Source organism: Lygodium microphyllum, chromosome 22, assembly GCF_053477565.2.
Source record: "Lygodium microphyllum isolate KBCC chromosome 22, Lygodium_microphyllum_v1.1.10, whole genome shotgun sequence".
Taxonomy (NCBI): domain Eukaryota; kingdom Viridiplantae; phylum Streptophyta; class Polypodiopsida; order Schizaeales; family Lygodiaceae; genus Lygodium; species Lygodium microphyllum.
This window is the reverse complement of record NC_141156.1, coordinates 136,688,975-136,713,679: the sequence shown is the minus strand read 5'-3', so window position 1 is coordinate 136,713,679 and position 24,705 is coordinate 136,688,975. Positions and strand designations below refer to the sequence as shown.

Sequence of the window (24,705 nt, the reverse complement as noted above, 5' to 3'; positions counted from 1 at the left end):
AGTCAAAATGAGCTTCTCATTATTATAAGAGGAGTAGTAGAAGCTAATTGTAAAGAATTGACATGGTTATCAAAAGTGTAGAGGCCTATTGGGGATGTTGTAAATGCCTTGTTGTAATAAAAAGTTTCTCATATTGATGAGTAGGCTGGACATGGTAGAAAGGACCAATGTTATGTTGGATGTCAAGGGTGTAGGGGCACTTGATGAGACAAGCTCATAACACTAACCCTTGACTTGTCAATATAGGATTAGAGTTCCTCCACATGAAAGCAAGATTTCTTGTGCGTGTCTTAATAGCAGTGCGTGGATAGCCATTGGACTTATGTCAAAACTGGGAGTAGCGAATTAGAGTAAATTTAGTATCTTTTTAGAAGGGGTATTGCATGAACTAGCAATGGCCTAGGTGACCTGCCTTTTTCTTCTTGGTGGCTTTATGTTGCCATTTAATCTCGCCTCTCTGATGGGGTCTAATGAAGTTAGCTAGTGCACAAATATATTGCTCTATATATTTCACTCACAAGTCCCATGAACTTTTCTTCCTTGGACAACTTGAAATTAGATTTATATTAATGTAAAAGAGCAAAGATAATTACGATGATTGGGATCAAAACCAATCATTTGACATGGACTTAGAGAAAGGATTAAGGTTCCCATTAACAAAATCTTATGGAGTTTTTTGTTATATTCTTTGAGACATGAACTTAAGTGTGTAGGTAAAGGCCAATACACATGTAGGTTGATGGACTTGTAGAAGTCATCAAAGTTATTGTTTACATGCGTGTGGCCTTTGCTTCTTGATTGTGACACTACAAAAACAGGTGCTCGGTGAGATTAATGGAGTACCATAAAAATAAAACATTCTTGGTGAATTTCCACAAGTTAATGTGACATGGCATTCAATAGTAGGTCGTGCAATTCTCTCTCCTAAACCAGGACAAATTTCTCTATCATCCACTTGTATGGTCTCTCTCTTTGTCTCTCATTTGGGTTGATCTCTATAGTAGGCTCCACCTCATCGATCAACTTATGCATGGAAGCAACATTAAAACGAAGCTCAATGACTCACATAAGTCAATCGACCTAGAGTACATGGGCCGAAAGAGTGATGCTCAACACCCCAATAAAGGTACAATTTTTGCAAGTTTTGATTGGTCAAAGAGAAGAATAGTGTGACTTGATTGGCTCAATTCCGAAGTGGAAGATGAAAGCCTTCTGGTCCCTTGTTGTTACTCAAAAATTTTACAGAGTCTTGCGAAGCTCCTCCATGCTCAACATATCAAAATCCTTCTTTAATCCCCATCTTCGAAGGTGCTCAAATTTGGTGGCACTCTTGTGGCTCCCTTACCCTATGTGGGGATGGCTGCTAAAGTCCTGGTACTTGCCGTCATGGTTGGGGGTTAGGCAAGGAATAGCAAGACTCGATGGAGATTTTGGTCTGAAGAGGTTGGTCTGAATGAGAGAGACGGCCTTCTTTGTCGGGAGCCTATTTGTCATCGGAAGTCTCGATGATGCATGAGCAATCCTTGAAAACGGACCACCTGCAGAGGCCCTTGCTTGCCCCATTACGTCGACTCTCTCTCTCTCTCTCTCTCTCTCTCTCTCTCTCTCTCTCTCTCATGCTTGAGCTCCATTTGTAGGAAGATCGCACCCTTCTAAGGTTTGGGCCCCATGGAGTCTCTCCTCTCCCCTGCTCTCACCACCAGGGCAGCTCCAGGTACATGCATACATTCATCCAAGGTGTAATGCCTGAATTTGTTTTTTCCTCCTTCATCACTTTGGATTTGGGTTTATCTCTGCATTTGTTCGTCACTTCATAATTTGTCTGTATTTGGATCCACCCAATTCCTTTGATCTGAGATTATCTATGATACGAGCTCTGTTATTTAAGTATCTGTTGTTTTGGTGTCTTCTGGGAGCTCTCTCTTTCCCCCCCACTCCCCCCCGCCCCCCACGAAGAGCTCTCTGTTTTTTCCTTCTTCTAAGAAAAGCTCTCTGCATTTCATGCCTGAAAGAAGCACTTTTTGATCTGCCTTATGGCCTTTGTTTCAGGAAACTGTCCTCAAGCTGCTGCTGGCCTATGCTTTGGTCCTCAACCTGCTGCGACTTTTCTTACTGGGTTGGTGCATCGGCGACTTGGATCCACTTTACATTTTCAAAGCACCAGACAGCTGAAGGGTATCCGGGCATCGTCTATTACTGTTTCCGAGAGTACGTGCTGTAATATAATGGGTTTTTGTCTTTTCTGTTTGGTGTTTCCCTCCAATTACTTGCTCTTGACATGGCACTGCCGCAGAAACAATTGCGAATGATGAACCAGAAACCCAGGAGGAAGCAAAAGAGAAACTCAACCCCCTTGCACCCAATGCCTTTGAGGTATATAACTTACTGTGTCTCAGGAGATATGAAGTTCCTTCATGCATCTATGTCTAAAGTGCCCATGTCCTACCTTTGTCAACATATATGCCCAGGTGCAATCTTTGCTCATGGAGGTATGCGATGAGACTAGCATTGCAGAGCTGGAGCTGAAGGTTCGTTGCTCGCAATCAACTGCGTGTTTATTGATCTACATGGATATCCGTAATACTGACTTGTAGTGGAACCACTGAGTTGTCCTTGCAGGTTGGTGCTTTCAAGCTGCACATGAAAAGGGATGTGGGAAAAATAAAGGGAACAGCCCCAGCTCCACCTGTAGCTCCGCCAGTTCCTAGCAAGTCCATGGTGGAGGCTCAGACATCAGCATCACCTCCTCCTGCTGCTTCTGCAGCACCTAAGGCCCCTCCAGTGTCAGCCGTAACACTATTAGCAACACCTGCTTCGAAATCTGGCTCAAGATTTGGCCTTCTAGAAGCAGCAGCAGATGAAGGCTTGGCCTTTGTTACCTCACCCAAGGTGGGCATCATAAATTTGAATGGATGTTTGCTTGTCAGCAACCACATGTTTTGATCTGACAATACCTCAAAACTGCATGCTGTGCTACCTGTCTTAGAGAGTTATAGAGTCAAAGCACAATGTTATCAAAAGCTAAAATACATGAATCAGTAGTTTACAAAGCTTAGATTCCTCAATAAAGGTTTCGTTGAGTATGAATGTGAGACTTATTCTGTCAGAATTACTGCTCCTCAGGTTGGCTTATTCAGAAGATCGCGAGTCGTCAAAGGAAAAAGTGGCCGACCATTATGCGATGAGGTATGCGTGATTTAGGGTCATATACTCACATTTATCTACTTGCAGATTCTTAATACAGAACCTGATAGATTGAGCTTATGTGGGGTGTACAAGCATCATGTGAACATGGTATCTGTGACCATATGCACATTGATGTGTAAATGCATGCACAATGCCACGTATTCAGAAGCATATGATACATGAGGATGTGATGTGCATATGTGCGTGTTCTTTGGTTGCTTGACATTTTGCCTTTGCTGGACATACTGACAGCATCATCCTATTGTACATTAACATAACCCACAGATTCCTTTCAGAAATGAATGCTTGTGCATGCATTTGCACACATGCATGCGCATGCCCACACATGTGATGTATGGGTTGCGAGTGCGTTAAGGTGTGCAAGATGGGGAGGAAGGGAGGGAGAGGCTCTTTAAAGCCAAATTGGCCTATGAGACCCATAGATATGATGTCATGATGATTCCATACATACATGCAAGAGTGCACATGCATGTGCATGCGTGCGCATAGAGTTAAACATCATCAAGCGACCAAATCAGCCAATGGAACAAAAATAATGTATCTACATTTGGAACTCAAGGAACTATCATGTTTTGCAAGGAAGAAAACATGACTAAAGAAACATCTTGTTAGCATATATTTTATTTATTGCCCTTTTCCGTGTCCAACTCTTGGTTGTGAGCCTTTGCTAGAGTTTGGCGGGGATGATTGGAGCCGTGGTAGTGTTTGTCTTTGTTAGTCCTTTGCGTATTACAACAGTCTTCACCCTAGGCACATTAGATGGAGACATTGCTACTATTTTCTAGTCAATTTTGCCACCTTGACTTATCCATTTGCTATACCTATGACATGTTGCAATTGCTGGACATTTTCCCCATGTTCTAATCACGTCGGCCTTATTTATGACTGTTGACAGTTGTAGTTAGTTTCAATCTACATAAAGTGTTGGCTGGCCATTATTGGGTTCTATGACCTATTTAGGGTTTCTCGTTATTATTGGATCATCACTTTCACACCATTGTCATCATTCTTCATCCTCTGCTAGTTGTAGTCATTAGGTTGTTTTTGTTCGCACTCTCTAGCCATCTTTTCTCCTCTCCTTATTCAGCTCATCATCTCCCTCCTTTGTCCAACACCTTTACTTATATGACTTTAGATCAGCACTTCTGCAAGGGCTAGCAGGTTGTCTTTAGCATTGTATGTAGTCTTGCTTTCATAATTAGTATTCAAGTTGTGTCATTTTATTTATTCTTTTTATGTTTTCTTTGTACTTGAGTTTTGTGTTCTTTGCGTTCATTCTCTTTATGTGGCCTTCCCAAAGTCTCCCCTAAGTAGAAGTCAAACGGAATCAATTATGCCCATTGGTTATGCAAAATTGACGCCATCCTTGATATCGTTGACCAATGAGATTTTGTCATTGTCCCTCTCCCTCTCCCTACTGTAGATCCTTCAAGTGCTTTTATAGATGTTTCAGCTCTCTAGGTTAGGCACAACTCTTGTGTAAGCTCCTTTTCATGAATTGTAGTGATTTAGTCCTTGTTCATGTTTGACACATCCACATTATATTGAGAAACCACTTCTTCGGTTTACACACTACATTTAGGGTTTCGCATTAACATCCCCAAAAAGGGTTGGGGTCCACATTTGGTCATTTTGTCAGTGGGCGCCCACTTAGTGGTGCACCACCCTAGATAGCTTATGCTTATAAATCTCTAGCCCTTCCACTGCCCTCACACCCCTTCCAGCTGACATTGTAGTTCATGGTTCATGGCTGCCTCCTCCTCCTTCATCCTTTGCTTTAGGCATCCTATTCCATCACAAGTTTTACATTTTGGAGCTTCCCCACATCTTGGCTTCAATCCTACATAGTTGGTGACATCATCTCCCACCTTGCGGCCATCAAACAATGTGCGTTTGGGACTTCTCCACTTGGTGACAACATCCTCACCATGAGGCGTCAGCTTTCTCCCTTGGCATCAGCTCCTCATTACCTTGGCATTTGCATTTTGCAGCCTAGGGGCCTCTCCATCATCTTGTACCTTGTGTCAACATTTGGGCTGCTCTTCCTACGTTTGACAGCTTCGACACATTGTGGGATTTGCATTTGCTGCCCAGTCCATCTTCGCGACATTTGAGGATTGTGCTTCGCTTCCTCGACAGCTAGTTATCATCTTCTTTATCCTTGACAGCATCAGAGGACTACAGTTCACTCCCTCGATAGCTGTCCCTCACCTTCCAGTGATTGCTTCAATAGCCCAGTTCCTAGGGGGTTGGGTTTTGCTTCCTTCACAGTGCATATTCCCTAGAGGTGCTTCCCCTAGATTCAATCAAGATAGTGTGGTCATCTTCTGAGCTTCGGCTACGGTAAATCAACTTTTCTTCTCATAGCATGATTCAGTGCATCATCGTGGTGTTCTTGTGTTTTCGAGTTTCCCTTCTCTCTGAGTGTTTGTTGCACATGTGCTTCTCCTTGCAAACCCTACAGTCTCTTTGGTCCCTTAGTCATTTTTTGACATGGTACCAGAGCAAACTTGCTGTTTTGACATGGTTTCAGAGCATACTTGTTATTTTGACACATTAATGATGAAGTTTAGACATGGTTGTCTTCCCTATTCTAGGTTAAGACATTTGTTTATTGAATGACCCTTGAGATGAGGCTAAGATAGTTCCCTATCTCTAGTTTTCCCACCATGAAGGATCACATCAATAAGATGTAGGAGATTTAGGATGAGTTAGCATTCCTTGGAAAGATCATCCAGTTGGAGGACATGGGTGTGGCACTCTTGTCAAATCTCCCCTCCCCAAGTATGATCTTTTCTACACCAACTCTCTCCTCACATGTGTGGGATACTATCATGTGGAAGGAGTTAATGACGATAATTTTGAAGCAAGATGGTCACAAGGAGACTAGTTTAGGTGGAGCAGATAGAATCAATTGTTCTTTTGTAGCTAGTAAGGGATTTCCCAAGTTTCCTATTGTGGGAAGATCTCACATTTTGAGAAGTGTTTGGATGAAACATCCTTACCTTTGTTCATGTGCAAAGCCGAGATGCTTTCTTTTGACACAAATGGTGTAGGGTAGGTGTGAATTGAGGGATAGGCTGAGAGGAAATCTCCTAGTTTCTATTTTGGGTAAGTTGCAGTATACAAAAATGCAATGATTTGGGCTACTCTCAACTACATTGCAAAAGCTGCATACTTGTAGATTGGGAAAGCAACTATTGAAACACAACTATTTGGGGCTTGAAACTAGTTATTCTCATGTTTGCTACTTCCAATGCCTTGCTCTTCACCTTGCATTCAAGGTTAGGACATAGGGAGGCTTGGGACTTGCCTTTTTGTAGGTGTTTAGAAGAAAAACTAGCCCAATTAGTGATTATAGGAGTATTCATAGATGAGGAAGTCACATTGGAGATAGAACTCAAAGGAATAGGAGGTTGTGGGGATGTTTTGGCCTTTGTTAAATCTTAACATAATTGTAAGATGTTATTACAAACATTGTGTAATTGCTCCAGTTTGTCAATTAACCCAGTAAGAGCAAAATGGGTCCAATTAGTTGCTTGCAATTTAGTAGTCTAAGAAGAGGTCAACGATAAGGGGCAGCTTTATAATTGTGGTTTTCATAATCAAACTCTTGAATCACATTGATCATAGAAGAACTAGCTTGCTCTATCAATTTCTTACAATATTGGCAAATACCTTGTAAGATGTGTGAGTGAGGACAAGGTTGAGAATGAAACTTCAAGAGACTGGCGTGGGTTGATGAATTGAAGTAATTGCTCTTGGGGATTCTTCCTATGTCTCCATCTGAAAGAAATAACATTTGGAGGAAGTAATTCCTTTTTCAGCCAAGAATATATATCCAAATGCCACTCTTGAGGAAGTTCTATATCCAACTGGCAACCAATTTACACATTCTGGGAGAAACCTTTGCGTACTCCCATCAGATTTCATTATGATAGTTTGCCCCCGATCCTTCAAAGAGTTTGTGCCTTGTAATACCCTAGGAATAGCTAAAGACATACATCTAAACACCATTCTATATTGTATAGCTAGATGAGTTGAGGAGTCCTTCATTTGTAAACCCATGGTTCTAATATGAAGCATAAGCAATTTAGGTAAGTATGGATCATCCATAGCAATTACATAGTTAGGTCTTAATTCAAAGAAAATCGGTCCATTAGAGAGGGGAGGAACGGTAGCACCACCAATCATATCCGTGAGTTCTAAATGCCTAGTATCTAATACAACAACCATGTGAGAAACATTCAAGCCTCTATGAAATAAAGGAATAATGCCAATAGCTATGTAGCCAAGATGAAGATAAGGGTATTCTTTTTTGGTTTTTAGTTTTTGGATTTTATATAAGACTAATGCTAAGATGTTCACATGCTGATCTTTTGCTAAAGTATCTCCTACTGTAAGTATGCCTTGATCTTCAATATAGATGGTAGAAGCTTTAAATTTGAACAATCGATTTTCTCCATAGATTTGAGAAGCACCAATGTCAGGCAAAATCCATTTAGCACTAGGATTCGCTTCATCTACAATGATAGTGGAATTATCCAGTGATCTTGTACGACTCAACCAAAGTCTTGAATGTAGAACCGAACACACTTTGTATAGATTCTGTGAAGCCATAAGGATTTATTGGACACACACAAAGGATTTATAGCTCAACACTGGCTTAAATTGGCCAACATTCTCACACGAGAAATACCCAAACAGCCTTACAAGAGCAATACCTCTCATGTTACTGACTACCTTATCTTACACTTGTACAATAATAAGACTTTTGCTTTGATACCAAGAGAGAGCGTATAGTGGAGAACTACTAGAGAGAATAGAGAGTGAAACCTTCAGGCTATAGGAATGCACTGTATATTACTTATAAATGATTGATTATAGAGGAACATGAAGAGTGCTAGAGAGTAAGGAGGAGGAGTTGATGGCTTTGTGGCTTGGTGTCTTCAATGGAGGCATGAGGGTCCTTATATAGAGTTACAAGGGCTGATTGGAATGAATGATTGTACAAATGATTAGACATAGTGGGCATCTTGGTAGTGGGTGTCAATATACAAAAGCATCTGGAGCGTATGTATAAAGTGCACTACGCATGGGAATCTTAGAAAGTAGAGACAAGGGTCATGGAAGTTGGCATGATAAAAGGTCAGCTAAAATACTCTTTTGCTTAGTACATGTTGGAAAGTAATATCAAGAGCATCAAAGAAAAGAGACCATCGAAGTAACCTTTTGTTATCAATCTCATTTGGAGCCTTTTTGGTAAGGTATCCTTGTCTTCATCCACATGGTTCTCGGTACCACATAAAGATTAATATCTTGAGGCTCCTCGTCCTTCTTCGACATTGACATTTGGGTTGAGAGGGGTTTCTATCCTTCTTGGTGTTCTATAGGTTTTCGTACTTGTCTTCGACATCGGGCTTTCCCCTTGTTGTATCTTCCCTTATGCATTGCATGATTTCATCATCTTTATAGTAGGACGCTTGGAAAATTGAACAATTTCCCTTGGAGGGACATTGTCCAGGATGATGGATTGACCATTTGAATAATCAGCCCTTTTAAGAGTGGGGGCTGAAATTAATAACTTCTTTAATTTGCGCATAGTGAGAGTATGCATGAGTATTCTTCAGTATATAGCATACTATGCATCCCATTGCGTAGAGCATCATATGGATCCTAAGTTGTTTTCGTCGGTGGATTACACCGCCATCCTTCTTCACATGAATACTTCATCTCCTTTTCCTCGTCATTGATATCCTCGAGTGGTTGGGTAAGCTTGTATTGTTTTTTGATATGTTGGGTGTACCATCCCTACTCTCGTCTTTTGAGACATTGTTAATTGGCCGCCACCCCCTAAACTTAACTTTTCATTTAAAAAAAAAAAGTAAAAAAAAAGTTCAATGTGGTTCCATCCGCCTTTGTGGGGCTTGGTAGGCCATTGATCAGTCGACGTGCATGCTTTGTACAATGCCCTGCCCTCTCTAGGGTGACTACTTGGACTCTTTTGGTAAGATAACCATGGCCTTTGTAGTCTTGATAGGCCATTGGGCAGTTGACATGCATCCTTTGTTCGATGCCCTAGCTGCTTTGGGGTGGGATGCCTTGGGGTAAATATTATAAGCATTTCCTTCTAGGCTTAATTTTAGACGTGAGAAAGGTTATTGAGCTAAAATATGCTTTATAGCTGATTAATATTTTTAAACAGTCCCAATACATGCTTAATTGATGAAAAACGCAAATTTGGTGCGCGGTTCGATAGAGCTTCAATGGTCCCTCAAAACCCTAATTTTTTGGGGCACCCTTTAATATTTATATGGGCTACTCACCATTTATGGTGTAGGTTTCTCACTCTACCGTGCAAATTTCAGCCATCAACTACCTACCATTTGGTGTCTAGCCATCATCGACTGCAGCCCATCACTATTTAGCTCTAGGCGGCTTATTTTCGGTCGTCGCGTTGCTATTTAGAGGTTTCCATTTGTAGCGTCATCATAGCACTTGATTAGCTTCTCTCCCATCCGAGGACTGTTTGCAGTACTTGTGTTTTTGCTATCCAATAAGTCGTCTATATGAGCAAACACCTCTCTTGTTGTTACCTTAGTTTCCTAACACTTTGGTGATTAGTGTTTGGTGTTTTTTGCATTTGGATACTTCAATTGGTGGTCACAACACTTGGGATTTGTCTCCCGTGGACGTCACTCTTTGACATTGCATTGGTTTGTCCTTGGGCATTTTGTATACTCTTACATTCATTTATAGCATTCATTCATTTCTGAGTTTATTCTCTGTGTGTTTATCTCTATGTTTGAGTTTTGCTTGTCTCTGTTTGAGTCTTTGTGTTTGAGTCTTTGTCTTACATACTGTGTTTTTTCAATGCAAACCCTAGCATATCTTCACAATGCGGCCCTATGGGATTTGCTTAATTCTAGAGTCCAATCTTTCCCTTTTATGAGCATATATGATTTTGTTCAAGTGCATGTGCGTAGGTTGCAGCAGGCAGTGGATGTAATAAACCTTTTGTTTATCAATTGTTACCAAGACATATTGACACAATGATTTCAAATTAATTTGATGCTCATGTATTTTGAAAGGCGATTTGTATTAATTAAGTATTTTAAAATATGATTAAATGTTCATCTTTCTATTTACGGGTGGCCAATGGCCAGAATGCCCTATAATTAAACTTGGGTCGTAATTAATAAGATGCCCAAGAAAAATGAAAAGTTTGGTTAAGCGGTTAGATTGACCAGAAAGCTTAAATGACTAAGACTTTTATACTCAGATAGTCACATTGACTTGAAGCCTATATAATGAGTGGTTACAGAAAGTGAAACCAGATGCTCATGATCAAAGAAAGAAACTATAAATCGGTAAACCTATATAATGAAGTACTTCAGAAGCTAAATTTGGTGACTTCTAAAATTCAGGGCGCTACTATTTTTGGGAGTTGCTTAAATGGAAATTTTGTTTGCGTCAAAAGACTCCACAATTTTGCAAGGAACAATTTTATATTTAGTAGCTACTCAAGTTCTTAACTATTTGAGAGATTTTTAGAGTAGAAGGTTTGGAAGCTTCTTTCTGTAGAAAAGTGACATGTGGTATCTAGAATAGGATATGTGCCATTTTGAAGAGACAAGTCTCCCTACACTTATCATTTTCAGCAAAATACTTGTCATTTGTAGTTTCTACTTTTCACTTTTGAGCACCCAAGCCCCACACCTATATATTGGAGGTTTCTCTTTTCATTTGAAATAAGCGCTCATATTGAAATTTCAGCCACATGCTTTATACTTTCCTATCTCTCTCTCATCCAAGAAGCACTTCCTACTTAGCTTGATCTAATCCAAGCACTAAAGAAGAAAATTAGCTTGCTGCTCGGATTTTGCAAAAATTAGGGTTTCAAAACCCTAATTTTCAGAATTGTAGGAAATTAGCCCTTCTGTATATGGTTTAGGCACTGCGTGCTTGTGGTTTGTTTTAATAAATTCTTGAAAAGGGGGAGGGGCCGGGGTCCCCCTCTCAACATGGTGTCGTCTCTCTCTCCCTCTCTTTCCTAATTTTCATGGTGATCATTGATCAAGTTGGTTAAGTTCAAAGTATTGTCATTCTCATGTCTTATCTGCACTTATAGTGAAAGTGTGGACAAAGCTTGCTTCTTGGTACCATTAGAAGATATTTGCCCACTGGATTACTCTTTGAGAAGAAATTATAGTTGCTCGCTATTGACGACTCTCTTTCCATGAAGGATATCACCTATAGGTTGGAGGATATGAGGGATGAGCTTTCTTCCCTTGGGAGGATCATCTCTTCCGAGGATATGGCCATGATTCTTTTGACTTAGTTGCCCTCTTTGAAACACAATGTCTTCTACACCAATCTTCTTATATCAAGGAGCCGTGAGACTTTTGTGGGAGGAGCTTAGCTTACTTGTTTTGGAGCATAATGAGCATTTGAAAGAGGTAGCCAGATCCAACTCCACAAAAGCTTTTATTGTAGGTGTGGGAGGAGAGAAGAAGAAGAAGGAGAAACCTAAGGCCAAGCCCAAGGTAGAAGAGCATTTTTTAGGCTTTCACATAGATTCAGAGAAGTTATTGGATACCTACATTGTGAGAAGGGGATCCATCTTGAGGAGAAGCGTTGGTAGAAGTACCTTCACCTTCATTCAGAGGGAAGCATGTAACTACATCATCGACGCCTTTCCCTACCTCTACGCCAACTGTTACCTATTCGTATTCCTTCATATCCATATATTGGAGGAACCTTCTTCAGTCGTTGACTTGTCTTCAAGGAGCCCTTAGCTCATTGATAGTGGTGCTTCGAGTCATATGACTCCACGAGGAGGCATGCTGCAGAATCTTCGTCCATCTGAGGGTTTCATCATTGTTGGTGACATTTGTTCGGTGCCTATTAGTGGCGTTGGCACTTTATGGTTGTTGCTAGATCGTTCCTCTAGCTCCATTTCGGAAGTCCTGTATGTTCCAGACTTAGGGCTTTCTACTCCTCTAAGTTTATGGTCTAACTGGACTCGGTACCCGGGTCATCTTCACCAAGCAAACCGTGTTTATTCTCTGTCACTGTCACCGTCAACATCTCCATCATAGTTGGTGCTGTTGTCATCATTTCAGCTCGATTCGGTGCCCTCACTGATACCTTAGGTTGTGTGTAGGGATTGATCAGTCCTCTCCTTTGTATTTAGCATTCTTTTTCAGGCCAATATAATGGCACCTAACTTGCTCTCTTTCAGGAATTGGATGTTGCTGAAATTTGTTAAGTTCCTTTTGTGCAGATGTTGGGAGGACTAAGGTGAGGCTAGAAAACAATTTTGGCACCCACATTGCTCTGCTTGATGAGATTGAAGCTCAGCAATGTTTTTAGTGTAAATAAGAAAAAACCTGCAGAACAGTTATAGACCTTCCTCTCTAGAAGAACAGGTTTCATGGCAGCAAGCCATTGCTCAGGGCTCCCTCTCCACCAATTGCATCATTGGATTTTTGTCACTTCACTAGCTCCTAAGTGCCTCTTGAAAGGGTGGTGCATTGGTGTTCTATAGGGGGATGTCACTTTATTGACCCCTTAGCCCTAGCATGATTCTAGCTTGATTGTAGCTGTTACCAAATGAAAAATGCGAATGAGCTCTTAATATTTTCAGTTAACTTTTGGTACCCCTAACTCTATGCACGGTGAGACCATTGCACTGTGACAAAGTTTGGGCAGCCACTTATTAATGTAATGTTTGGGTAGTTCCAAATTTCAATTAATAAGGCAAGAACGATATTTTTGCATGGTTTCGTACGATTTCTATGATACATATAGCATGCAAATATGTACGGTCTGGAACATAGACAAAAATTTTAAAAACAAAATACATTGTTTCATATGCTCATTAAAAAATACATATAAAATTATGTATAGAGTCAGCTTACATACATAAAATATGCAACTCAGATCATGGAAAGTACAAAAGTGTCATGAACTTGAAAGTGATAGAGAGGGAGAGGGAGAGGGAGAGGGAGTGTGGATGAAACTTGAAAGTAAGAGAGGGAGAGGGATACGGAGAGGAGAGGAGAGGAGAGAAGGTGTTGGTGAAAGTGGGAGAGGGAGAGAGAGGGAGAGGGTGTTAGCAATATAGTCAGCTCATGAGTGAGTCTCTGATGTGTCTTAGTGGGATAGGCATTTTAGTGTTATTTAGGTAATTTTAATTTGTCATTATGGTGATCATTTTAGCATTTATCGTAGGCTGACTTGATCACTTTATTGGCATTGTTTTGTCCTATATGTTTGGGCTCCTTCACATTTAGTCATTCATCACTTGTAGATTCCAATGCATGCCTTGTTGGAGAGAGGGACTTGGGAGCTGGTGCCAGTGCCCACACAGCCAACGATTCACTGTTGTATGTGATTGTCTCATGTTTGGTATATGGATTTCTTGAGCATATCTTTGAGTTCTCCTTTCCTTTCTCTTCTGTCTTGTGTTTAGTAGTCTATTTCAACATCCTTTCATGCTTCATTACTACATCCACTTTTGACATGGTATTAGATTTTAGGTTCTACACTTGTGCTATTGTTTTCTGTTGATTCCTTATCATCTTTGTCTGCTGTAGCTGGGCGACTGTTTTTTGGGACTTTTCAGCCATTAGATATTTGTGTTTTGCTGCTGTGATTCTCCTCCAACTATCGTTGACTCCATTTAATTTTGTTGCTGTCTATGTTTACTGCTTTTCCGTATTATACTACTGCTGGTGACTGCATTCAATGTCTCTTTGTTTGTGTTTTGACCTGCAGCATGTGCGTTTACGGTATTTTTAGCTCTTGAAGGTTGGGTGACATGGCTTTTCAGCCTTTGTTCATCTTATCTTGGTTGATTCTTTCCATTTTTTGCAAATTTTGTGATCCATTACCCTCAACACTGTGTGTGAACTCTGTTAGTGCACTTTGCGTTGTGCTTTGGCTGTACTTTCTCTCTCCTCTTCTTTCCTTTATTCTCTTCCTATCCTTTCCAGATAGCTCCTCTATGTTGCTCTATTGATGACAAACTTCACAACTGTGATCACCTAATATGAAAAGCATGGTTTGTGCAAAAGCGGTTATGGTATGTTGAATCTGGAGCTATTGAGCGTCCTCAGTGCCCCAGTCATTCTCTAGCCAATTTTGACGAGGACAACCACGAGGAAGATGTGCTCACATGGGATCTCGATGATGCTTTTGTATATTCTGCTCTTCTTCATTGTATCTCTAAAGCGATTCTTTTGGAGGTTACACAGGATTGCTTTAGTGATATGGGCGAAACTTCAAATGTTATATGAGGCTTCCTCGACCATGCGTACAATTATCCTCTACGGATAGCTCCAATAGATGAAGTTCTACCTGAAGGACACGATTTAGTCATTCTTGCTTTCTGTTATAGAGGTATAGGATCAAATTTGACACATGAAGTCCACCCTTCTAGAGGCTCATTTGTAGGGATTGTGCTCTACAAGATTCCTTTGGAGTTTGATGGAGTAGCCAATGCTTTGTGGGCCCAGACGCCATTGATGTCAGTGAGCTTTACCCATATGTCCTCCATACTACTTGAGGATGATGCATCTTTGCAATTACAGGGGGAAGTTTCCATCTTAGTATGGTGACTCTGATAAGACATTTGCAGCGTAAGAGGGGGGTGACAGGAAGAAGTCCAAGGCCTAGTGTTATCATTGTGCTAAGAAGGGACATTCGCGCAAGGATTGCAAAGAGTTGGCAGCTTCAAGGAAGAAGGACAAGTAGGATATGGACTCCTCTGTTGAGCCATCGGTCTCCTTGGATCTTTTGACCAAGGTGAAGGCCAAGACTTGACAGGGGTCATCTCCTTCAGACCGCAGGAAGGGCTTGGTAGCTTCTCCTTCTATAGCTTTCTTGTAGAGGTGATGCGGACATCCCTCACTACTCTCTAGTGCAAAAGAGGGGGAGAGAGGGTGGTGAGGTTAGGCCAATGAGCCTCATCTCTATAGGTATGTAGATGCACAGGTTTCAAAGAGGGACTTTTCAGGTGCATTGACCAAAGTTTGGGAGGTCTTGAATCCTTGGAGCTGGGGTTGACTTCTAGGCTCATGATGGGTTGTTACTTGACAGAGAGTGGGATTGGCTCTTAGTTCAAGTTCACATGAGGGGACACTTTGGTAGTCTTGGCCAAAGGTGGGGAATCCATGTTCACATATGCTTAGAGGCATTTTTGATAGGGTGATCATGTATGTTAATGTGAGGCATTGATGATGATAGGCGTAGAGAGATTCTATGATTTTTCTCTATTTTCAGGTTCGGTATGATTGATATTGACAATCAGGTTCTCTCTAAGGCACCTTAGTGGTGGCTTGATCACCCACTACTTGGATATTCATGGTTCTATTTTGGTGGTCTTTGTTGTATGGACTATGATGACTCATTCTCATTGTATGAGATCACCCATGATCTGAGAGAGGATGTTAGCAGCATAGTCAGCTCATAGAGTGAGTCAAGGATGCGCCTTAGTGGAACATGCATTTTAGTGTTCTTTAGGTAATTTTTATTTGTCATTATGGTGATCATTTTGCATTTATTGCTGGCCAACCTGGTCACTTTATTGGCATTATTTTGTCCTATGTATTCGGGCTCCTCCTCCATATTCAGTCATTCATTACTTGCAGATTCCATTGCATGCCTTGTTGGAGAGAGGGAGCTGGTGGGAGTGCCCTCTTAACCAGCAACTCACTATTGTACGCGACTATCTCATGCTTGGTGTATGGATTTCATTTCTTGAGTATATCTTTGAGTTTTCCTTTGCAATGTCTCTTCTCTCTTGTGTTCAACAGTTTGAGCATTCTTTCATGCTTCCATTGCTGCATCCACTTTTGACAGAGGGAGTTTCACAAGAAGCCCGATTGCAAATATTACAAGAAGGAACAAGAGAGAAAGAAGAATGTAGGAGACAAAAAGAAAAAGGAGGATAAGACAGATGTATCTGAGGCAACCAAAGGCAAGGAAAAGGCGAATATGGCGTTGAGTGTAGTCATAGAGGAGCTTTCGGATATAAAGACTGATGTATTATGTGCAGTTGATTATGATGCCCTTGTATGTCACATGCAGGATATGCAGATTACCAAGGCTGATGTGATTGATGCACTTTTGTCAGTTGATGATAGTGTCACTCAGACTTGGATTGTAGACTTTGGTGCCTCTTTCCATGTAACTCCTTGCTTGGAGTGCAAAGCTACGTTCAATGCAAGCAGTTATGGAAAGGTGTATCTTGGAAATAACCATGCTTGCAGTATTGATGGGATTGGCACTGTACACTTGTCTTTAGATAATGAGTAAGAGTTTGGTCCTAAAGGAAGTAGCGAAATCATAAGCTAGTGGCACAGGGTTCCGTCTTTGAGTCTGATTAGGCACCCGGCTCAAAAAACAAAAACAAAAAACCAAGAAGGACACTTTGTATTGCTTGCACTGTAAAGCTTTGAATGAAAAGTTTCTTGTAGTCAAAACCTCATTAATTTTGGGGAGAGGCACTCAAAACCGCGGTTCATGTTTGCAGCCGCTCTCCAAACAGGTCCTTAAATAATGGCATCTTTGAGGAGGTTTGGTCTGGCAAATCAGCCTCATATGACCATTTACACATATTTGGTTGTGATGCATTTTGTGCATGTTAGAGATGAGCCGAGGAACAAACTTGGCCCAAAATCCACCAAAGGCATTTTCATGGGCTATGGTAATGAGGGTGAATTTGGCTACAGAGTGTGGTTACCTCAGCCCAAGAAAATTACTCGCAGCCGTAATGTTGTGTTTAACGAGGCAAAATTGCGGAAAGGTACTTTAGTCTCTAATGAAGATATGATAAAGGTCAAATTTCAGAATTTGCAGCCACCTATTACTTCAGATGATGAGCCTCATGGTGCTGTACCACAGGCTGAAATTGATGATCAGCCAGTTATCTTTGAGCCAGATGATGATGGATAGCAAGATAGACTTGCTGATTATGAAAATGCAGGTGCTGGTAATGAAAATGAAGGTGCTGTACAGCATGAACAGCATGCTGAAAATGGCATACAGTAGCCAACAAATGCTGAAAATAACATACCTCCAAATGTAGACCCAATTCCTGAAAATGTTGATCATTGGGTACGCAGGTCTATACGCGTAAGAAGGCAACCACATAGGTATGACCCCTCCTTGCATTATGTGATGCTTACAGAGGAGGGTGAGCCTCTTACATACAAAGAGACCAAGTCGTGTGAATTCAGCAGCAGTAAGTGGGAGCTAGCTATGCAAGAAGAGATTAAATCTCTGTATGCTAATGATACTTGGGATCTTGTGTCGTTGCCCAAAGGAAGGAAGCCTCTTCCAAACAAATGGGTTTTCAAAGTAAAGACAGTTGATGGGAAACCCAAGTACAAGGCAAGATTGGTTGCTAAAGGGTATGCACAGAAGGAAGGGATTGACTTCCAAGAGGTCTTCTCACCGGTTGTGAAGATGACCACACTATGTGTGCTTTTTGCTCTCATTGCTGTATTGGACTTAGAGCTATACCAAATGGATTTAAAAATAGGTTTCCTACATGGTGACATTGATGAGGAAATTTATATGAAACAGCCCGAAGGCTTTGTAGGTCTTGGAAAAGAGCAGATGGTGTGGAAACTAAAACGCAACTTGTATGGATTGAAGCAAGCACCACGATAGTGGTACAAAAAGTTTGACACTTTTATGCTATCCCATGGGTGTACATGCAGCCATGCAGATCATTGTTTGTACATGAAAAAGGATACAGATGGCAGCCCCATCATTCTTGTTTTGTATGTGGATGATATGTTGCTAGTTGGGAAAAGAAAAACTAGCTTGGATGCTCTCAAAAATCAGCTGAAATCAGCCTTCTCCATGAAAGATTTGGGGAATGCAGAGCATATTTTGGGCATGAGGATTCGTAGAGATAGAATGCAGAAATTGTTGTTTTTATCTCAAGAAAAGTACACTAAAAAGATACTGGACAAATTTAACATGGTTGAAGCTAAGCCTTTTGGGGTACCTTTACCTCCTTATCTTAAGCTTAGTAAAGCCAACAGCCCAAAGGATGATGTGGAAGCAAATGCTATGGTTCCTTACGCATTGGCTTGTGGCTCTCTTATGTATCCTATGGTTGCTACTTGTCTAGACATTGCTCATGCAGTGGGAATTGTTAGCAGGTTTATGTCAAATCTTGGCAAAACACATTGGGAAGTTGTCAAGTGTATTTTTGGATATCTAAAGGGTACACAAAGAAAGTGTATTTGCTATGTGTAGGGTGCACTTAGTTTGCAGGGTTATTGTGATGCAGGCATGGCAGGTGACTTGGACACTTGTAGGTCCGCTAGTGGGTATGTCTTTATAGTTGCTAGTGGGGCCGTTTCTTGGTGCTCTAGGTTGCAGAACATCATCGCACTGAGTACTACTAAAGCTGAATACATATTAGCTACTGAAGCTTCTAAGGAAGCTATATGGTTGAGCAGACTGCAGAGGATCTCGGCATGTCTATGGGTACTGCAGTATTGGGATGTGATAGCCACAGTGCTGTGCATTTGGCTAAGAATGCCATGTATCATTCATGCACAAAGCATATAGATGTGCGATATCACTTTATCAGTCAGATTCTGGGATTGCAAGAGGGAGAGGGATTGGGAGAGGGGGTGTAGGTTAAAGTGGAAGAGGAAAAGGAAGAGGGAGAGGGAGAGGGAGAGTAGGTTATATGAAATGGTGGACTGGTTGAAGCATGAGAACTGTACGGAATTGTACGAAATGAACGTACAAAATGGCACCGTATGAAACGTTCCATATGCGCACGAAATGCAACGTGGGTACACACCTTGTGCTTTGGTGGAGGGAGAGTAGGTCATATGAAATGGTGGACTGGTTGAAGCATGAGAACTGTACGGAACTGTACAAAATGAACGTACGAAATGGCACCGTATGAAATGTTCCATATGCGCATGAAGTGCAACGTGGGTACACACCTTGTGCTTTGGTGTATGGATTCTGTTTCCCAGCTCATTATTTCTAAGTTCATGTGTTTTTGTTATTTAGTTCAGTTCTTGGTTCAGCAGCTTTATTGTTTTGCTTTTGTTGCTCCACATCATTTTGACATGTCTTTCTCTGTCGTTTGTTGGCAAAGAGCTTACTGATTTGGCTAAAATAGGGTTTCCTGATCAGGGTTGAATCATGATTTCAGCTGATTAAGGCAGATTATAACTGATTCATGCTGAATTGGTATTGCATGTAGTCTGTAGCATGCAATTTTTCATGGCATATTGGCATGCAATCACTGTTATGGACATATAATCACTGTTATGGATGTATTCAGCACTGAAACTCATATTGACACCCATTAGAATGCAATTGGCCCAGTTTTGTTGTGAGAAAAGCCAAGATTGGTGAGAGCAATTATTGGAAAAAGCATTAGGGAAAATTTGGAGGGAGTTCTGTGTGGGTACATTGAGAATTTGGAGTCAAATAATTGGCTATTTTAGTGTTGTGTTTTTAGGATTTGCGGGCTGACTTAAGGGATGAGTCATTTAGGGTATCTAGAGTTTAGCCATAGAAGTTGGTCTACAACAAAAATCAGTAGTGGATTTAAAAAACACCAAATTGTCATCCTTCTTTGTAATCTAAAGAAAGGGTGCCAATCTTTGGGGCCAATCAGTGCCTTTGTGCTGAGTAGGAGCATTCTAGCTCTTTTGAGTATTTTATTTGCTGATTTTACTAGTAAAGTAGTAATAAGCGTTTGCAAATTAAGAGTGATGAAAGTGGTTACCTCCCTTGGAGTTGGTTGAGGAGGTTGTTAGGAGGTGGAAGCTCTTGGGAGTGAGAACATATTATTGGACTTACCTTACTTGATAAGGCAGGCACAAGTTTGAGTAGAAATAACAAGATTGCTTTGGATATGTTGTGGAGACTAGCGGTTGAAGACATGGTTAAGATTTTGGGCATACTGAAGGCGTAATTTAGCAAAACAACTTTCCAAACTTTCTACTTACCCGTATAATTGAGCGACCTGCACTGTGAACTATAGTTGGTTCCTTTAACCCCAATCCTTTGGGAAGAAAATTATGGATGCCCTCTCAAAAGATTCTCATGTGTAAGTTCTGGAAAGAGAACACTAACTAATTCCCTTAAACACCCCAAATCAGTTGGTGAAAAAGAAATAAGATCTCAATTGATTTTATGAAACGCTTGATCTTGCGTAATGTGCCTCGCTTTACAAACGATTCATCAAGATCTTGCATTTCTTTTTTTTCCAAATGCAACTTCTAAGTTCTGCTTCTCCTTGGATGCACAACCTGCACATGTGTTCTTTGCACTTGAAGATATGATCAATATATCATACTGAAAACTGGGACCAAGTTGATGAGGTTTAGATCCAAGATTTTGACGCTCAAGCTGAAGCTTGCAGCTAAGGTCCAATTGCTTGGAAATTAAGTAATATTGCCTATACATACCGTGTTCCCTATCCTTCAAGATGTACGATTGAGCTTCTGGCCAGCATGCAACTTGTTACCTCATTCAAATCATATGAAATGCCAAAAATCAGCTAGGGAAGTTAAATCAGTTGCCAACAAAAGAACCAAGGTTTATATTATCCTATTCTCTGCAGCCATGTAAAGTAGGATACCATCTAAAATTATGCACAAATAGTCAGTAAAGTCATGTGGATAATCTCATGCCATGGAGCAGCAAGTCTTGGATGAGTAATACCGGTAGATATCATAGAAGCACGTGCCACAATAGTAAGACCCTCAATACATGCAATACAAAAGATGCCAAGTTGAAAGAAAAGCATTCCTGGTACTGTAGATGTGCCAAAGCCCAATGTATCTCATAAAATAAAAGTAAGAGTGCTGTGGTTGCCATCACGAGGCTGACTCGCAACATCCATTTGCTCTGTGTGCGGGTGTGTGTGTGTTTGTCTCTCATCTATGTGTAATCTTGCATTTTATGCATGATGCATTCTTAATGAGGAAATGGTTTTTGGGGGCTTTTCCTTTTTCATTCTTTTGGGGCCTTTTGGTTGGAGACTAGTGCCAAAGGGGATGGAGGCAGGGGGGAAGGTGGAAGGGAGAGGGGGAGGGAGGGAAGGGGATTTCATTCCTAGTCTTTGATCTACTCTTTTTGTGCAGGGACAAGTCATAAAAGAAGGACAAGTAGTCTGCTATGTTGAGCAGCTTGGCACACAGCAACCCGTCGAGGTATTTCTGTTTTTAGGAGTACAGCAGAACCAAATTAACAGTATCTTACTTATCTGATGCTATGTCTACTGGGATTTCTAAGTGAATCATGGTCCAGTGTTTTTGAACTTTTTAGAGGATTCCTGTCCTACCTTTCCTGGCTTGAATCTATGTGTGGACAGTAGAATGGGGTTGTTTTATCACTTCAGTAAGTTGTTAGACTTCATTAACATGTGGAATTCAGCAATTATACATATCATGCATGGATTTCTTTGAGTGAATGATTAATCTTGTGGCCAAGGAGACAGTGTCTGATTGGTTTTGTAACAACAACACAAATTAATGAAAGATATTCAATGGTCTTTGAGTTGAATCAATGAAGCAAAGCATAATGTTTTGTCTTTATGTACTTCTTTGACCTTGGTAGTATAGAGGAGGGCAAACAGCGATGCATTGGCTTTATCTGTTGAGTGTCAGTGACTTGGGCCGTTATATTCCCGTAAAATTGAAACATTGTTATTTGGAGCTAGTTTGTGGCTCTTTAGGCATCGGCAAGTTATGTGATAGTTTCTCTTCGCATGGAGTGTGAGGAGATTTTATTAAGGCATTCAAGAGATGTTCTAAGCTTGAACATTTTGTCATGCAGGCTGAAAGTTCTGGAGAGGTTGTCAAGATTCTATGGAAAGATGGAGGTGAGGGTGACATTTGGATCTCAAGGAATTCGATAATATTACTATCAGGACCCTACAAGTTAGCGAGTGCTAGTGTAGGAGAAGATTATGTTTTCTTACTGAGAACCATTTTTCTTGCAGAGTCTGTGGGTTATGGAGATCCTCTAGTTGCAATCAGGCCATCCTTTCCTGGTATCAAGTAGGCACAACGAACCATAGTAGAGCTGATGAAGCAAGTGATAATGAGATCATTAACATCAGAGAAAGAGTATCTTTTCTAGTTCGAAGTCAGGTCTTTCAGTTTCTAACCTTGAGTTTCATAATCCTGCCTGTCAATCAAGACAAACCCTATTTTGTAATGCAAGCAAGTACAAGGAGGTGACAATCAGTTTTCTGAGTGATCAAGCACTTCCAATCTATTCCTTTATATGAGTGCTTTTCCTAACCGCTGTCAGTTCTAGGAGTTGCATAAAACCTGATTTGGTATTTGAGATAGTTTTAGGCCTTCTGCTGACTTGAGGGAGTTGATCAATTGATCTTTCATTTTAACAGGAGTGCATGACTCTGCATTTGAATTGTAGTCTGTGTGATTCATAAATTTTTGTTCGTTGCGATTAGCGTTGGTTTGTATTCTGTGGAAAAGACCTTTGAATCATGGTAAAACTGAGAGGACATTTTCTTGGGTTGGTGGTGCTAATGGATTCTAGGTATGTTTTGCTAATCCTTTGTAAAGTGGACCAGTTTTTGGAAGCCACATTTTCAATGATTGTCTTAGCCCTTAAAAAAACAACCAAGCATGTTTGTTTAACTTAATCCGAAGTGGCTTGAGGATCATAGTTTCGTGCCCGCGTCAAGCATTAACTGGATAGATATTACGAATTGTTGCGATGAAGCCATCCATGTTACAAATGAAAATTAAAGAAGTATGGTTTCTCCATAGTCATCCTCAGCCAATAATTAACCGTCTCTCTTCACGATTTACAATGTTTTAGCAAAAAACCACACCTAGGAGAATATACCATGCCATGTTTGTACAAGCACTAAAGATAGATTCTTATGCAAGGGCCAAGCATGATACTCATCATCATATAGCTGGTCATTGTCCCTGATACTTTATAGTGTCCTACGTAGAAGCTAGTGTAAATGCAAATTGTGGTATGGTGTGAAACTCTGTGCAACCTGATGACTATTGTTTTTCATCCCTTTAAACCAGACCGTGTAGTAGGTGTGTCTGAGACAGCTAGCTTCTGGTCTGCACATTGGTTGTGTTCAGTTTGTGCTTTCCAAAAGGTTGGATTACCACAACTGGAATGGCCACAATCAAGTGAAGCATGATGCTTGGCTTCTCCCTTTAATGGGCCTGCCTTAAAGAGTATGCATTTACCCTCTGACCATTCCATCAAGGCACTCAAGAAATGTGCATCGTGGTGCTCAACATTTGCATCCTCTAGATGATGCTTAGTCTCCTCTTTGCAAGCCAGCTTCAAAAATCTTAGCTCTTTGAACATGGTGTTGTTGCTCAAGTTTAATCTACAGCTTGTGAGAACTTTTTATGCAAGATTTGGTCATCTTTTCCATTGGAGTGCAGTGGGTTACAAATTTTGGTGCACAAAGTGATGTCCGGTCTCTACCTTTGCATGTTGGCAATGAAATTGTTGGTTCTTCAAACACTGCCTTTGCCCGTTTTTAATCACTAGCTCATGAAAGAACCTATGTTTGTGAGATATATAGTTACAACTGATTTTCGACTTCACTTCAACAAAACTCCACATTTACTTGTGTATTTGCTTGGAAAAACATGCCATTGGAGTACGAGGACACCTTGTGGTTTGTCCTTTGCATCCTAATGAGTATAGCAATGAAAAGTTAAGAGCTCTTGTTCTTGATGAAACAATGTTTAATTGTCATATGCCTTCAAGCTGTGTTTTAACACTTATACAAACAAGAATCAAAGATTTGGATATGGTCTTTGGCATATACTAGTAGAAAAACAATGAATAGAGAATATCATGTGAAGAAGCATTGCATCCTTTGAAACCAAGAAGTAAGGTGTAAAACATAAGCACATGTAAATTAGTAAAAGTAATTGGAAATAAGAGGAGAATACAAGAAGATGGATACTAGCTGTATATGAACAAGGAGAATAAGAGACAAATATTGGGTTTTTGTGTAAGAGCATTCCATGGCAAACTAGATGTTTACTAGAGTAAAAATCCAAAAGTAATTTGACATTAAATGAAAAGGGACGTGGCCAAGAAGACAAATTAAGATTTATGCGCGTAAGGGCATTTAGTGGTGGTGGTAACCCTTACCCATGTAAGAACAATCATTATTATTCTATTCAAAATTCAAGTAAACATCCACAAAGGATCCAAAATGCTAGTATTTAATTTACATCCAATCAAATATTAAAACGTAAGCATTTCAAGACTAACCTTTTTTAAAGTTGATGATTTTATCTCATTTAGAGGTGTGTGGGGCATATGCCTTGCCTTTTGGTAGGGCCAAATAGTAGTGATTCTTGGGAGGGATTTGAGTAAGGTTTTTAGCATTTGAATAGATTGAGGATATTCATGTTGCACTTTGGCTTCGAACAAAGTGATCCCTATGCAAATTGTTAATGAGTTTGTAAG

The 24,705-nt window shown here is 40.6% G+C and overlaps 1 protein-coding gene across 1 annotated transcript; it reads left to right on the top strand.

Moving 5' to 3' along the window:
• The first annotated feature begins 1,349 nt into the window (after positions 1 to 1,349).
• Positions 1,350 to 22,746, top strand: LOC148017660 (uncharacterized). Its single transcript, XM_087663536.1, has 9 exons — positions 1,350 to 1,714; positions 2,050 to 2,208; positions 2,294 to 2,373; positions 2,469 to 2,528; positions 2,620 to 2,889; positions 3,124 to 3,186; positions 21,354 to 21,422; positions 22,048 to 22,093; positions 22,214 to 22,746. The coding sequence occupies exons 1-9, from the start codon at positions 1,669 to 1,671 to the stop codon at positions 22,273 to 22,275; spliced, it is 855 nt and encodes a 284-aa protein (XP_087519662.1). The 5' UTR covers positions 1,350 to 1,668; the 3' UTR covers positions 22,276 to 22,746.
• The last annotated feature ends 1,959 nt before the right edge of the window (positions 22,747 to 24,705 follow it).